Genomic DNA, 16,454 nt, shown 5'->3' with positions numbered 1-16,454 from the left:
GTGTTCATTCATTAAGTGGGGCCGCGTTCACTACCCCTTCCAAGGCTGGGGAGCTGTGCAGGGAAAACATTCAGAAAATGCTCATCAGAGGTAAGGTGACTTTGGTACGTCAGAGTTTAGGAGACAGAAGCCTCTGGATTCTGGCTCCTTGAGGAGGGATGGTAAGACCCCCTCTGGGGACTTCTTTCCTTTCCATCCCTATCCCCTGACCGTGACCCTGACCCTGGCCAGCAGCTCAATTCAGCCCTGTAGGCTCCAGGTGGAGCTTAGAACAGCAGTCTCGAGGGGTGAGGAGTGAGGGCGGGGTAGGGAAGCCCAGAAACCAGCAGGCGGAGCCGCCTTGTCCAAATCTGGCCTAACTGCAAGGGGAGGGGGCTGTGAGGCCAGGGACGTCAGATGCCATCAGCTTCCAGGGCACCATTCAAGTAGCCAGGCCGAGTCGAGCTGCCAGGTGGGCCAGGGTATCCACAGAGGCCCCCGCCTCCTCAGTCATTTCCTGCCACCTGCCCTGCTGCCCAGGTCCACTACCTCTTGCTGCCAGTTGGCTCTCTTCCATTCTGCTTCTTTTTCCATTGTCTCCGTCTCCCCGTGCTTTTCTCTGTCTTTCTCTTGTTTTCCTTCCTTCCTTCTCTGTAGCTTGGAACCTTTTTTCCTGCTGTCTTTTGACTGTCCTTCTCTTTTTCTCAACCCTCTCTAGTCCTTTCTGCATCTCGCTCTCAGGCCCCAAGTTGCCCCAACTCAGGCACCAGGGTTGGCCCAGGGTTGGCTGAGCACACTGGGGAAGGTTGGCCCTGCCTGCTGAGGCCACTCACTGAGCCCCCTCCTGTGGGACTGGGGAGGAAGACATTTGAGCTGCTGGTTCCTGGGTGGGTGAGACAGGGCCCTGCCTTTGAAATTGTGGCCCCAGCTCACCCCAGGGCCTGCCTGGTCTGGATTAGCCACCGTCTGGGCATTTTTTTCCACTGCCCAAACCACTCAGCACCCGGTGGAGGGAAAGAAGAAGTATTAGGTACCTAGACCAGAGCTGGGTCAGGAGACCTTTGCCACGTTCCAAGGGGGTGCAGTTTTCTGGAGGAGAATTCTCAGGGTTGGATGCTCTTATGCCTGCCCCTGCCAGGCAGCCAGCCCTGACTGCCCCAAGCAGACTACAACCCCCACAGCCAGCCATGTCCCTGCTGCCTAGCACCGTAGGCCTGGCTGGCCTGCTCCTCTGGGCAGGCCAAACAGTGGATGCCTTGATGATGTCCAATGCTACTCTGGCACTGCCCAGACCTGAGGACACAGCCACGAGGCCCCTGAGTGGCCTAGGGGTGCTCCGGGATCGCCGGAAGCGTCACATCTCTGCCCGAGACATGACCACCTTATTGGATTATCACAACCACATCCGAGCCAGCGTGCACCCACCTGCTGCCAACATGGAGTATATGGTGAGTCCCCCTGACTGCCCCAGTACCTCTTCCAGCAAATAGCAGCCCTTCTCCTAGGCCCGGAGTCATGGCTGGTTCTGAACACCTGGGCCATTTGCTGGTCTGGCCCCACTAGTCAGTGTCTGGGTGTCTGGGTCCTAGGCAGAGGGCAGAAATAAGTCTGCCCATTGTATAGATGAGGAAACCAAGGCAACTGCATGGGGCCTTCCGGGAGTCTGGGGCACAGGAACAACTATTTACAGGGCACCCCAGTTTTCTGCAACTTCCCTCACCCTCACATTGCACATACCCCCAGCTGGGGTTCCAACCCAGGGATACCTGCTGAGGTTGTATGTATTGTATTATTATTATTATTATTTTAAGATTTGTTTGTTTTAAAGGTAGAGTGACTGGCGGTAAGAGTGAATTTAGAGAGAGAGCATCCAGCTACTAGTTCACTTTCCAAATGGCCACACCAGCTGAGCCTGGGGCAGGCTGAAGCCGGGGGCCAGGAACTCCGTCTGGGTTTCCCACATGATGGCAGGGATTGAAGTAATTGAGCCATGATCCGCTAGCTGCCTTCCCAGGTGTGTTAGCAGTGCATGGGGTCAGAAGCAATGCAGCAGGGACTCCTGCGGCTAGCCCACCTACCCCTGGGGTGTGATCTTAAACAGTGTAATACTATTGCTCCAGACCTGGCTGCACTCTGCGGGCTGTGCTTCTACATGTTGTCTCTTGCTCCAGGGCTAGGGTGTGTGTGTGTGTGTGTTTTGTGTGTGTGTGTGTGTGTGTGTGTGTATGATTGTGATTGACACGCCCAGGCTGCCCTTAGCAAGCCCTGGAGCCAGGGAGGGGAAGGGAGGGGGACAGGTGCTGCTGCCCCCAGGCTGAATGAGGCAGCTGGGAAGGCTGCACTGCCCAGGGCCCTTACTCCAGCCTGCAGAGAAGGCAAGTCCCCTGCATGGAGGAGGCAACCTTGCCCTTAATCCCTGCTCCTTCCCGGGACCATTGTCCCCAGGCAACCTGCAGTGACAGGCTTCTGCGCCCTCCCCCACCACACGCGTACACACAGATTTCTTTAGGGAAAGATGGCCCATCCATCCTCTCTACACACAGCTCTGCAGCCGGGGAGCGCTTCTCGTTGGGTAAGAGGTCAGTTCCATCAGATACAGGCTTCGGCATGGAGCCTATGGACACTGCCAAGATGAGGAAGGATGAAGTTCCTCTCCCCATGGAACTTACACTTGGTGGTGGGGGCAAAACATCAGTCACGACATGCCATGTCATGTCATGCCAGGTCGTGTCATTAATGTGCCAGCTCATGCCAGGAGGCAGCACAGGGCTGGGGAGGGGCAGAAGCAGGAGCCAGGAGGGCAGACAGCTCAAGCTAGGTTAAGTCCCTTATTTGTTCACAGACTGACTCATTTACTTATTACCATTTTCCAAACAAATGACACATTTATTCAGCAGCAGCTGGGCATGCGTGGCACTGATTCTTCTTGATGTGTCAGTGCACAGAGCCTGGTGCCCCTCCAGGGACCCGGGGAGCAAAGGATGGCAGTGGAGGTGAGTGTAATATTCAGCAGGTTCCTTCCCTCAGTTTATCCCCTTTGGAGCAGGTGTGGGCCACCCAGTGCATCTGGGCCCACGAACCCTCGCAGCAGATGAAATATGTGGTGGCCATTCCTCCACCTTCTCCAGGAGATCATGCGTGTACCTCTGTCCCCCCACCATCTCTTCCTCACCACAAATATAGGAATCAGAGGATGTTCCCCTCATTCCAGCTGCCCTGGCTGCCACAGCCCCATGAAAGTTGGGGTCCCGTGTCACCTTCTCTCCCCATCCTCATGGGTAACAGTTATGATTTGCTCATAGTTCCCAGCTAAACTGTTGGTCCTTGGGGTCTAGCACTATCATTCCAGAGTCCAAGAATGATTGGAGTAGAGTGTCCATCCCGTCCACTCCCCTGCATCCTCCTGGGCTGGAGTCCCAGGGGAAAAGACCATCGCTGTGCAAGGGCTTCTTGGCCCTAGTCCCACTGTTGCTTAAGGCTAGTGCTTGTGGTTCCTTCCTCCTGAGGAGCTCAGCAGCACCTATCCACTCGATGCCAGGGCTGGCCACCTCTGTGACAACTACAACATCACCATAGTGCAGGGTTAGCACAGTAGTTAAGATGCTTGTCGTGTTCGATTGCACCTGAGTTTGGGAGTTTAAAATTCCAGTGGAATTCAGAGGACACATGGAAATCACAGTGACAAGTAATACAATAGTCCCAGAAGAGAGCCCAAGCAATGCGGATTGCCCCTGGGGCAGAGTGCAGTGTGACTGGGAACAGGTGCAGAAGAGAGAATAGACTTCCCACGGCTCCTTTGATGTCTTAAAAATTAAACTTGTATATTTTCACATTTCAAAATCCAGTTTTAGGTTTAAAAATTAATGGTAATATGAACAGACTTAAAAAAATCTGACAAACAAGGCATCCCCCTGGGCTTAGTCACTTCCAGGGGCTGCTGGAAACTTTTGGGCAAACATCCTGGGATGCCACTCAAATCGAGGCCCTCGGGCTTTTAGTTCAGCAAGGAAAAAAAAAGGCAGCAGACTTGGAGTAGAGACCTGGGTGTGAACCTGCATTTGACCCTGAAGCCACAGCCCTTCCCAGAGCCTCAGTATTCTAATCTGTCAGGTGGGTTTGTGATGGGATTCCAAGGTGATAAGGGAGGTGTGGCTCCAGTTAAATGCCCATCTACAAACACTGTAATGATGCTGCTGGAAGTTTACAACCTTCCTTCCCCCAGGTCTGGGATGAGCAGCTGGCCAGATCTGCTGAGGCATGGGCCACCCAGTGCATCTGGGCACATGGGCCCTCACAGCTGATGAAATACGTGGGCCAGAACCTCTCCATCCATGCCGGCCGGTGAGTGACCCTCTGCCTGCTGTCATTCAGTCATTTGACAAATGTGTATGGGCAACTTACTCCATGTCAGGTGCTATGCTTGGTGAGCGAGGGAGACCAATTCCCTGCACATGCAAGCCTACATTCTGCTTACAGAGGCAGAATGTCACAGAGATAAGGAGTGACTTACAAGGAGACTTATAAGGATGATTAAGGCAGCAGTGGGAGGATGGGGAGTGGGAAGGGCATATCTGGCCCCAGGGGGCTCCAGCAAAGTCTGAGATTGGCAAACCCACTCCTCTGTCTGACCTCTTCCTGCCACTCCCACTTGAACACGGGGTGGGGGGGTGGGGGGTGGGGTGGGGGGGTGGGGGGTGGGGTGGGGGGGGGACCGACTTCCTCAATGAATGAGGGTTGTCACATTTTTACTCTGCCAAATGAAGAGGCGAGAAAAGCAGCGACCTTCCCTGCCTCCCCACACCAGCCTTGGCCCCAGAGGAGCAGGAAGACGCAAACAAGGCTGGTGCTTTCAGCTGTGCTGGGTGGGCACTGGGCCCTGGCTGCCTCTTTCCACTCTGGCAGCCGGCTGGGGGCTAGTGCCAGAATTGGGGAGCAGTGAATGATCCCCCAGAACCTTCCAGAGCAGGCGTTGGGGATGTGCTCTTTTGCCCGAGACTTCCCCGTCCACCGTGTCCAAAACCTTCCCGTCAGGCTCTGCCCGAGCCCCACAAGCTGTCATCAAGAGAGGGTGGTAGTGGCCTTAGGGAAAGAAGCAGCATTGCTGGAAGTTTCCAGCCTGACTTAACCCAAATTTTCTCCCTTAGTGACCCGTATGTAGATCTCTGTCTCTGACAACCGAATCTGATGGGGCCCAAACTGGGCATTCCTCAGGTCCTCAGCCTCGTGCCTGCCTCCAGCCTGGCCCTTTGCGTGACAATGACGAGCGTGAGGACTTAGTGACCTTTTAACTGCAGTTGGGATAAGTCTCCTTATCCCAAGTGATCTTGCACATACACACCTGTGAGGAAGGGGCTTCTGTCCTCATTCTCATTATACAGGTGGTGAAAACTGAGGATGGGGACTGAGGGGACCCACTCCAGGCCACCCAACAGGCGGGGGCGGGGGGGGGGCGGCGCTGCTCCCACCCCAAACTCTGCCCTCATCCCTCACGTTCCCCGCCTCCGCAGGTTCCGCTCCGTGGTGGATCTGGTAAAGGCATGGTCTGAGGAGAAGCGGCATTACTTGTTTCCTGCCCCGAGGGACTGCAACCCACACTGCCCCTGGCGCTGCAGTGGGCCTGTGTGCTCTCACTACACTCAGGTACGCCTCCACCAGAGCTCGAAGTCCCTTAGAGGAAATGCAAAGGGGAGGACCAGAACGAAAACTCAGGCCCTACTGCCTGGCCTTGACTCGGGCGCCAGATCCTGCACAGCTTGGGGAATGTGGATGCAGCTCTGTGGGGAACTGTCTTGCCTAGTTTCTATTTCTCAAGGCTCTTGCTGGCAGAGTCTGCTAATGGCAACTACAGTGTAGGCGCAGAGTAGCTCTGAAAACCCACACAGAAAATCCAATGTGATACAAGGGCATCATCCCTGGCCTTCATATTATCTGAAATTCGAATATTCCAGAATCTGTGACCTTGTGTGCCAGGCCACAGTACACAGTACACAGGCATGAGCAGTCACTCCTAGGCCTCTGTGGTAGTTAGCTGGTTCCATGTGACTGTCCATTCCTAAGAGCTTGGAAGGTGGACATCTCTTTGGAAATTAACACCCAGTCCTCAGACCACAATGCCAAGCCCATGTATATGCAGGCCACAGCTCTACCAGCCTTCCCATCTACAACCCTTTCTATGACCCTGTGGCAGGCTGGGTTCCACCTACAAGAAAGAGTTCATCAACACATATATTCAATGAGAAGCATTGTTTTTGTCCATTCTATTTAACAAAATGTTGGTATAGCAACACAGTAGTTGAGGAGATGTAGCCAGTACGACCTAGAGAATGAGGAGGCTGGTGCTGTAGTATGGTGGGATAAGAAGAGAGGGAGAGAAGAAGAGACAGATAATCCTCCATCTTCACTCCCAAAATGGCCACAACAGCCAGAGCTGGGCCAGTCTGAAGCTGGGAGCCAGAAGTGTCGTCCAGGTTTCCCACGTGGGTGCAGGGGTCCAAGCCCTTGTATTAACCTCCCCTGCTTCCCTAAACACATTAACAGGGAACTGGATTGGAAGTGCAACAGTTGGGACTTGAACAGGTGCTTATGTGGAGGGTTGGCACTGAGGCAAAGGTTTAACGCGCATGCCACAGCATCAGCCCTAATAAATCTTAAAAACAAAACAAACAAAACAAAACAAAAAATACCCTGGAGATTTAGAAATATTAAAACAGCAAATACACAAAATCATGTGAGCAACGACACAGGTGCATTAATGTCCCTGTATATCAGGACTGGCTTTGTGGCCCCCTGAATCCTTCCCCCTGACTCTGCCTTTCCTCAGATGGTGTGGGCTTCCTCCAACCGGCTGGGCTGTGCCATGCACACTTGCAAGAGCATCAACGTCTGGGGCAGCACCTGGCATCAGGCAGTGTACCTGGTCTGCAACTATGCCATTAGGTAAGCACCTACTCCAAGTGCAGCCACACCCTCTGCCAGCCAAACAGGCTTGCACGTTGCTCAGTGGAATTTTATTATTTTCAAGTGCTTTGAAAATATACTTATTTATCCATGTACATGGAAAGCAGAGGACGAGCAAACTAAAGAGCTAGAGCTGGAGATAGAACTAGAGAAAGGGGCAGGGAGAGAGATCTTCTGTCTCTTAGCTTATACCCCCAAAGGCCATTGATGGCCAGAGCTGGGTCAGGCTGAAGTTGGGAACCTGATCGAACTCAAGCCACATCTCCCACTTGGGTGGCAAGGATCCAGGTACTTGATCTGTCATCTTGCTGCCTTCCCAAGTTGCATGTCAGCAGGTAACTGGAAGCAGAACATTGATTCAAACCAGGCACTCTGGTCCAGGCCGTAGGCATCACAGGGGCATCTTAACCATTGCACCAGCTCCACCACAGCCCTGCTGAAGACCTGAGTGAGTCATTGTACCTCCACAGGCCTCAGTTTCCTCTTTGAGGATTAATGCTGCCTGCCTCACAAAACTGAAGGAATGAAATACGAGCACAGGGCTATGTGCTGCTTTGATCGTGCCGTATGCTACTTACACGTGGCCTTAGGTTCTAGCAAGTTTCTCTGTTCTAGATGCTTCAAGTTTTCAGCTTCAGTCAGTGATTTCAATTCTTTGTTTCTTTAAGCAGAACTTTCCCCAAGGGATCAAATTCTTCCAAAAAGAATGAGATTTGCTCTTTTTAATTAAAGATTTATTTATTTTGATTTGGAAGGCAGAGTTACTCAGAAGAAGGAAAGACACAGAGAAAGATCTTTCATCTGTTGATTCACTCCCCAAATGGCTGTAAGGGCTGGAGCTGGGACAGTCCAAACTCAGGAACCTGGAGCTTCTTCTGGGTCTCCCAAATGGATAATGGGGTCCAAGCTCTCAGACTATCCTCTGCTGCTTTCCCAGGCACGTTAGTAGGAAGCTGAATCAAGAGTGGAACAGCCCACGAACCAGTTTCCATATGAGATGTTGGGACTCTACAGGCTTAACCTACTACACCACAGCACCCACTCCAAGAATGACTTTTATTCTATCATCCCAGGCATCCCCACCTAACCCTCCTGCCCCTAAACTTCTGAGAGCCATCTTTGAAACCTGAGAACTGAAGGCGTCTGGCTCACGCCTCAGTGTTCCATAGATGCTCTGCAGGTGTTGGTTGAGTGAATGAGTGAGCTGCATTCAGAAAGCAGCAGTGCAGACTCAGTGCTGTGGGGGACTTGGCTCAGTCATTCAACATATCACTTTTGGAAGAAAGAAGAGCCCACCTCTCTCTACTAGGAGGATCCATGTAAGGGGTTTAAACCTAACATGCTGGGACTTAGAAAATTAATACCACAGGTCAGCAGGGAGACAGGCACTGTTAGTGGGAACTGGGGAAAGTGATTTTAGATCTTCTGGGGAGAAAGTGGAGTAAAAAGGAGAGGCGCCCATGGGTCAGGACTGAGCCACGGGGGTGGGAAGATGAGGTGTGGAAGTGACCCACGTGCTGCCAGGGTCGTCTGGAATTCCTGACCAATAGCTGTTGCCGTACCTCTATAAGCCCGAATCTACAAAGGGCCATGGCCAAATCTGGTCTGCCACCTGCTTTTGTAAATAAAGTTTTATTGAGACATGGCCATGCCATCTTTATTATGGTATCTACAGCTGCTTTCACATGATAGGGATTGTCTGGCCAGCAAAGTCTAAAACATCAACATTCTTCAAAAGGTCATGGAAAATAGATTTTTTTTAAACCTTAAATTTGTACATAATTTGCATTTCCATGAACTTTTTGAAGAGTGTTTGTATGCACAGATTTTAAACAATTTTTGTACCAAAAAGAACTTATCCTCTAATTCTGCTTTCCATATGCGTTCGAAGTCTCCTTGTCTTTGTCCTCTGGTCATTTATGGGGCAAGCTTGCCATTCCATGCCTGCCAGGAAAAAGGGAAGACCCCAAAAGCTGGCAAGTGGGACAATGATGGGATGGAAGTAGGGCCTTATGTTATCAAAACAACCGCTTTTGAGAGAGAATTCATTTGCCATACAACTCATCGCTGAGTTTTAGTATATCACACACACATAAACACCCAGATATACATGCATATATATTTGAAAGAGGAAGAGAGAGTCCCTCACCCTAGACTAGTCTACTCCCCAGATGCCCACAATGGTTGCACCAGGCAGAAGCCAGGAGCCTGGAACTGTCTCCAGGTCTCCCCAGTGGGCAGCAGGGACCCATGCAATTGGACTACCACCTGTTGCCTCCCAGGGTGCACAGCAGCTGGAAGCTGGAATAACGAGCGGGATCAGGGCTTAAAGCAGGCACCTCTGTCCAACCTGAGAGTGTCTTAAACTTAGGCCCAAACACCTGCTCCTATAGTGTGTTGTCACATGTTAAACATTCTGACAAATTCTAAGTAACATAAAGTGTGTGTGTGTGTGTGTGTGTGTGTTTAACAGTATTAAATGCACAACCATATGGAATTACTCCTTGTCACATTGTTGGGCAACCAAATCTTTTTAATCACCCCAAAGAGAAAGGTTGCAAACGTTAAGCACCAACTGCCTGCCTCTCCCTGCTAAAGCTGGTGGTCTTTCTACAGGATTTGATGGGGAACAAGTAGGAGGAATTTGAGAGAAAACCAGCAAAGACGTAGATAGCCATGGCAATGATGAGACAGCAGCTGCCTTCTCCTGGGGCTGAGCTGCACTTGCCATCTATCTATGCCACTGTCACTTGCACAGCATTCATAAGTTAACACGTGTTCTCTCCTCTCATGTCACTTTCTTGGGCACGTTGTCATTCTTATTCAGAGGATAAACTCAAGACTCAAGAAATGAAGCAGCCAATCCTGTCTCCAGTTGGAGGTGCCAGGACACAGGGTCAGAGCTCAGATCTGCCCAGCCAAGGATTAGAGATTACATCACTTACTTGCCTGGCATGGTGCTGGTTGCACCCACATGTGGCGGTATTTGATCTTTGCTGCATCCCCGTGAGGGTGGTGGGGTAGGTGTGAAAGGGGATGTGACTCGCTCAGGGTCACGCTGCCAGTGGCCACCATGCTGTCCCGGACACCGTGTGTAGGTTACTAGCTGCACTCTCCCAGCCCCTGACCCCGCTCCCTGGGCCTCTTCTTTCTCTTCCAGGGGCAACTGGCTGGGTGAGGCGCCATACAAGGTGGGGAGGCCGTGTTCTGCTTGCCCTCCCAGCTACCAAGGCAGCTGCAGTAACAACATGTGCTTCTCCGGCCTCAAGTCTAACAGGCTCGTATGGTTCTGAAAGCCCTGGGCCCCTAGGCCACTTCCAGCCAGTCAGGCAGGAAGGAATTCCCAGACATCTGGTCAGTTGGCGTGAGAAAAGGCCCTCACATCCCTTCTTCTCTTGTCTCTCCCCTGGTCCCTCCGCGAAGGAGACTCCTAGTTTTCATGAACCCGTTTTCAGACAGCCCGTGTTGCATAGCACCATCCCAGTGGCTCAGTTACGCAGCTATGAGGCTTCCAACTCAGTCAACATGACCAATCCAATAAAAGGCATTTATCACGCAGTCTGTAGCCTGGATCCCACCTCAATTCATCCTGTCTCAACCAGCCAGTGCCCGGGCACTCTTTGACTCAGACATATTGCAAGTCCGAGCTTTTTGCAAACTTGGGCCTGAGCTTGTGTTTGCCTTACACCCACCTCTGTTGCAAGTTCCTAAAGCCACTGCTTGGTCTGGACCCTTTTTACAGATGGGTGTGCTGAGACTAGCCAAGGGTAAGACTTAGAGCTTGCAAGTTGGTGCCAGGATTCTCACTGAGTGCACATCCCTTAACTTTCAGAGCTGAGGAGGGAACTTCCAGAACAGGCTGGAAGGAACCCTGCCTTCCAGGGCCCTAGCCTTCCTCCTCTTTATCTCTCTGCCTTGATTTCTATCCCTCTGTCTCCAGTTTCAGACTGTGTGTCTCTGATTCCCAGTTTTTTCTCCCTTATAATCTCATTCTCATTCCAATAAAGAACTTCCCCTCTCCCCACCCCATCCCACCCAGGGATCATAACACACAAAAGTCCTTTTGTCTCCTGAGATAGTAAAATCTCCTCCCTCAGACCTTGCCCTCTGGCGGGGGGCCCACCCCCTGCCTGGCAAGAGGCCCTGCCTGTGAGTGCTCTAGGACAGGACACAGGCCTAGGCTCACAGTCCCTCCAGTGTTCCCAACCAGCCAGCATTCTCCCGTTTTGGTCACTCCCAACAGGACACAGCTGGTGTTATGTGATCCCCGCCCCCTCTTCCCTCCTGGGGGCTCCCAAGAAAGTCCTTGAGATCCTGGGCAATGTTTGTTTCTGGTCCCCTCTCCTTTGGTTCTTGGAGAGTCTAGAGAAGAGAGAAGGGAGTGGGGCGTAGGAAGGAAGCCAGAAGGAACCTGGCGAGGCAAAGTCCTCAGTGAGTGGGTGCCTGTGTTGGGACTCTACTTCACAGAAGAATGAGGGCAGGAATGAGACCACTTCACAAGAGTGGCTCAATAGCTAATCCTCCCCTTGCAAGCCCACTGGTTCCTATCCTGGCTGCTCCACTTCCCATCCAGCTCCCTGCTTATGGCCGGGGAAAGCAGTGGAGGATGGCCCAAAGCCTTATGAGCCTACACCCGTGAGAGACCCGGAAGAAGCTCCTGGTTCCTGGCTTTAGATTGGCTCTGCTGTGGCCATTGTAGCCGTTTGGGAAGTGAATGAACCAATGGAAGATCTTTCTCTCTGTCTCTCCTTCTCTTCGTAAATCTGATCTGCCTTTCCAACAAAAATAAACTAAAAAGAAAGAAAGAAAGAAAGAAAGAAAGAAAAGAAAAGAAAAGAAAAGAAAAGAAAAGAAAAGAAAAGAAAAGAAAAGAAAAGAAAAAAGAAAAGAAAAGAAAAGAAATCCAGGACTTTGAGTTCATTATTCTTAGCTTGTATATCCCTGACTCTATTTCAACGGAGGGTGAGGATGCAAGTTAAAAAACTCCTCTCTTGGACCCGGTGTGGTAGTCTAGCAGCTCAAATCTTCGCCTTGCACGTAAAAGGATCCCATGTGGGTGCCAGTTCATATCCTGGCTGTTCCAGTTCCCTGCTTGTGGCCTGGGAAAACAGTTGAGAATGACCCAAAGCCTTGGGACCTTGCATCTGCGTGGGAGACCCTGAAGAGGCTCTGGGGTCCTGGCTTTGGATCAGTGCAGCTCCGGCTGTTGCGGCCACTTGGGGAATGAATCATCGGATGGAAGATCTTCCACTCTGTCTCTTCTCTCTATATCTGACTTTCCGATAAAAATAAAATAAATCTTTTAAAAAAAGCTTCCTCTCTTTTGTAAAATAATGATGACAGGGAGGGTGGAAAAGACTGGCTGACCTCTTGTCAGTTCTGTAATGTTTTGGAAACTTCAGTGATAATGACCCTCTTGATAGCCAGGAAAGAGCAGCTGCAGGATTTGAATTCAGCATCCTTCATGATGTTGCAACAGCTCCCTCCTGGCCTTCCTGGGTCCTGATTGGCAGGGTAAAGAGGATGCCAGTCACTGGCATTGCTGAGCTGCCTAGGAGGTTAGCATCTCAGCTCTTAATCACCCTGAGTGATCACAGCTCAGGCCATAGTCACTGTTCCTATCCCCATGCTACAGAGGTAAACTGAGGCTGAAGAAGCTGGATTAGAACCAACTCTACAGGATGCTGAATCTTCATGATCGCCCCTCCCACTCACCCAAGATGGGATGTGATGAAATGCAACCCTGTTCAGCTGTTTGTTGGATGGGACTTGCAAATGACCCCAGGTTTCTGGCATGGCTTCGAGAAGAATTCATGGCAAAGGAACAGAGAGCTAGTCGGGCTGGTTCATGCCACGGGCCTCGCACACTGCAGATCTGGAAGGGGTGGAGGTTGTCCAGGAATCCTGGCTTCTGAGCTGCTGTGCCACCTGTGAAGGCATATCTGCTGCCACCGGTCTGTCGCTGTCTCTGTGTCACAATGCTTTTGCCTTCTGTAGACTTTCACATTCCAGTTGTCTCTGATCCCTGATGGTTTCATTCATTCCACAACCAAGAGGGTTGACTCTGGGGCCCAACAGCCTGGGTTCAATTTGAACAAAGGGGCTGTGCATACCTGGCTGAGTTACTGAGGCTGTCAAACTCTTAGCCTCACCACAGACGGGGATGCCAACAGTATCTGCCCCGAGAGGTGGTGCCAAATGTTAGATGGGTAACAGCCCTTGGCACAGTGTATGAGTGTCAACTGGGATCACAGAAGTCATTAGTGTCACTTACGGGACAAGCAAAGGTCCACGGGCAAATTTGGTTCACCCCTTGCTTTGTACATAGTTTCGCTAAAGTGCAGCCTTGCCTGTGGGTTGATCTATTGCCTGTGGCTGCTTCCCACTCTCAGTGGCAGAGAGCACAGTATGTCTGACCCACAAATCCTAAGATATGTCCTCTCTAGCCCCTTGCAGGCAAAGCATGTGAATCTTGGCTCTGGGCAACCTCGCTTAATTCTTGCAGCTTACAATCCTAGTGCAGCCAGGCCTGGCCTGGTGTAATTGCTCAATTGGCTAATCCTTCCCTCTGCAAGCACCAGCATCACATATGGGCACCAGATGCTCCATTTCCATCCAGATCCTTGCTAGCAGCCTGGAAAAACAGTAGAGGATGACCCTTCACATCCATGTGGAAGACCCAGAGGAAGCTCCTAGCTTCTGGCTTCAGATTGGCTCCACTCCGGCCATTGTGGTCATTTGGGGAGCGAGCCAGTAGATGGAAGATCTTCTCTCTGTTTCTCCTTCTCTTTGTAAATCTGCCTTTCCAATAAGAATAGGTAAGTTGTTTTTAAAAACAACAACAAAGCAAAACTAAGGCAGCCATCAGGTAACCAATGGGAGCGCAACAGAAATACAACACTACCAATCAAATAAAGTGTTGCTTGGGAGAACTGGATCCCATGGGAGCCCTTGAAGAGGTATCAGGTAGGTTGGCCTGCAGGGGAATTTGTTTGGAAATAAACTTTCCCATGGTGAGAAGTTGTAGATGCATGGCAAAATTGAGCAGAAGGTCTATACAAGGCCCACATGTCACTATGGCAACTCACACTTCCCCATGCTGGACCTCCAAGGGTGGTGAGAACCTCAAGTTCAGATGGAAAAACCTGGCCAGACTCTGAGAAAATGATGGTGGCATGGGTGACAGTGGAGAGCTGGGGGACCAAACTCAATGACAATCTCAGGCAATCAAAGCAGAAGCAGGGAGCGAGAGCAGCCTGGGGAAGGAGGAGAGGGGGCAGGCGTGGAGAGGAAGCTAAAGGAGAACAAGTAAGGGGGAAGTAGGTGGGAAGAAGCCCCTGACATTGCTGGGGCAGGGACCTGGAGAAAGAGGCAGTGGACAGAGGGACCAGGTCAACTTGCTCTTCTCTAGGTAGAGCAGCCTGAAAGGTAGATTTTTGCGTTAAGGAAATACAAATGTACTGGAGTCCATGCAGCTGGGAAGGAGCTGGGGTTAGTGGATTATTCTCAGCCGGAGTTTGTTTCAGTGCCTCTCACATGTAGTCCCTGCAATATGGTGAGGCATCCAGAGTTCAGAACCCCAGAATAGGATGTGAGATCCAAAAGAAGAAAAGAGGATGGGGGAGAAGGTCCAAAACACTCCAGGTGTGCAGCATGCAAGCACACGAAGACTAAGGGGTTCTGCTTCTGGAAACCAGGGTGGAGATTGGCATGGCAGGCTCCATTCAGGATGAAAGCCCCAGCTGTGTGCCCCCAACTCTCACAGTCCCCAGCGAGGACTATGTGACACGGGCTTGTCTCCTCTGCTGTTAGTTTGCAAGCAGCCTGGGACAGGCCTGTGTCTGCCATGTTCATTTTTCTTTTCTTTTTTTTTTTAAATTTTCTGATAATACTGGTACAGACAAATGTCAGACAGTCCAACATCCCATTGCTTAGATATGTCCAATACTTTCGTTGGCAGTCCATCTTTTGTTTGGAAGTGGAGATGCATGTTGCATTGTGTCTTTGATGTTCTATTTTTCTATCATGGAGTTTGTCTAGCACAGGGCCTGGCCTATAGTAGATGTTCCAGTCTCACGAGATGGAAGAGGAGAATGGGGTTGTAATTCCTATTCCCTTGGGTCTCCACTGGGAGACTCTGGGTCCAGGGACCTCTCTGTGTGCCTCAATTCCTTCTTCTCAAAGTGTAATCCAAACACAGCAATACCTGCATGCAGCTCCCGGCATCCAGTAGGTCTCATAAATTCAGGGCTCCACCCTCCTGTGCTCCTCCACCCTCCTTCAGAGTCTCAGCTTCCTGCATCAGACCACGCCCATGGTCTACAGCCATAAAACCCAACCCATCTGGGACTGTTGCCTCCACAACTCTCCTGCTAAGATCTCTCCCTCAAGTTGGGGGGTTCGTGTCTCTTACTTCTGGCTCTGGCTGCCCCGAACTTCTGAGTGCAGGACCAGGACCCGAATGGACCTCAGGCCTGGCCAGGGCGCTGTTGCCATGGTGACAGCGACCGTCCCCAGTCGCAGGTTCCCTAAGTGACTGGTTACTCTTTAACGTATCCACCCACCTTGGGTGATTAGAAGAATCAATAAGATAACCGGGCGGTGGCAGCTGGCTGGGCTCTCGGCCTTCCTGGTGAACTGGCTGCGGGCGGCCGCGTTGCCACCTGTGTGTGGGCCCTTGGTTCTTCCACGCTCACTGGACTTCAGCTTGGCCATGGTCAGTGTGAATACACCCCTCGGGGCCCCTGTGGAGAGTCGCTATGGTGAGTGGGGCCAGCAGCCATGGCTGGGGGAGGACTGGATATGGTGGGATCGCAGTCCAACTGGGAGGTCAGAAACCAGCCCTGGGTTGTGGTGCTGGTGGGCCCAAGAGCCTTGCATGCCTCCTCTGGAGAAGCAGGAGGTCCGGTGTTGGCCTGTGACAGAACTCCCTGCTGCGGTCTCCACTGCATCATGGCTGATTTGGTGCACCGAGTGCTGGGAGAGGCTGCAGGAGTCCCTTGGGCAAGGGCTTGGCTCCTGTCGGCTGCCTGGAGGCTTTCTTGGGAATGTGTCCCAGGAAGTCTGCAAGATTCCAGGCAGGGTGGGGGTCCAGGTGTATGTCTGCTTGCTGCAGGGCAAAGTGAGGGTTGCAGAGAGCCTCCTTGGGCCGAAGTCATCTGGCCACGGCATGGTCAAGCTGCATTGGGATACAGGGAGGACAGGGGGAGACTCCCAGAGCAGTCCAAATTCCCTGTCCTCCAACCTCATTGGTGCTGGGTAACTGACTGGGGGCAGAGGCCTGCAGCGCGGTTCTGTGGTGGGATGTGGTAAAGTGACAATGCCCTTGTGTTGGCTATGTGGGACTTGGAGGCAAGACCAGGACAGGCAATCCCCTCCTGACTGGAAAGCACTCTAGCTTTATGGCTTGAGGCCGCCTCCAACCTGGAAGTAGCTAAAGGGCCACCAGTAGAGGGAGTGGGGTCAGCCCAGGGCAAGGCATCCTCAGGAGGCAATGCATTCAACCTGCATGCCAACAG

The 16,454-nt window shown here is 51.8% G+C and overlaps 2 protein-coding genes across 3 annotated transcripts in view; both read left to right on the top strand.

Moving 5' to 3' along the window:
- Positions 1-1,166: 1,166 nt before the first annotated feature.
- On the top strand, positions 1,167-10,358 carry R3HDML (R3H domain containing like). The gene is made up of 5 exons (XM_004585828.2): positions 1,167-1,427; positions 4,202-4,320; positions 5,487-5,619; positions 6,800-6,915; positions 10,097-10,358. The coding sequence occupies exons 1-5, from the start codon at positions 1,167-1,169 to the stop codon at positions 10,227-10,229; spliced, it is 762 nt and encodes a 253-aa protein (XP_004585885.1). The 3' UTR covers positions 10,230-10,358.
- Positions 10,359-15,319: 4,961 nt separating this feature from the next.
- The window catches only part of HNF4A (hepatocyte nuclear factor 4 alpha), a 51,269-nt gene continuing 50,134 nt past the window's right edge, over positions 15,320-16,454 (top strand). For both annotated transcript variants that reach the window (XM_004585832.2, XM_004585831.2), the window contains exon 1: positions 15,320-15,698. In XM_004585832.2, coding sequence (XP_004585889.1) covers positions 15,650-15,698 — 49 coding nt within the window. In that variant the 5' untranslated portion in view covers positions 15,320-15,649. The remainder of the gene's footprint in view (positions 15,699-16,454) is intronic.

The sequence above is a fragment of the Ochotona princeps genome, chromosome 22 (genome assembly GCF_030435755.1).
Source record: "Ochotona princeps isolate mOchPri1 chromosome 22, mOchPri1.hap1, whole genome shotgun sequence".
NCBI lineage: Eukaryota > Metazoa > Chordata > Mammalia > Lagomorpha > Ochotonidae > Ochotona > Ochotona princeps.
The sequence above is the reverse complement of the archived record's forward strand: the minus strand, read 5'-3'. Positions and strand labels throughout refer to the sequence as shown.

Bases quoted from the DNA above. Each gene is read 5' to 3' on its own strand.
- R3HDML (XM_004585828.2), top strand. From the start codon at position 1,167: ATGTCCCTGCTGCCTAGCACCGTAGGCCTGGCTGGCCTGCTCCTCTGG. The intron at 4,321-5,486 runs GTGAGTGACCCT...CCGCCTCCGCAG, and splicing joins CTCTCCATCCATGCCGGCCG to GTTCCGCTCCGTGGTGGATC. The intron at 6,916-10,096 runs GTAAGCACCTAC...TTTCTCTTCCAG, and splicing joins GTCTGCAACTATGCCATTAG to GGGCAACTGGCTGGGTGAGG.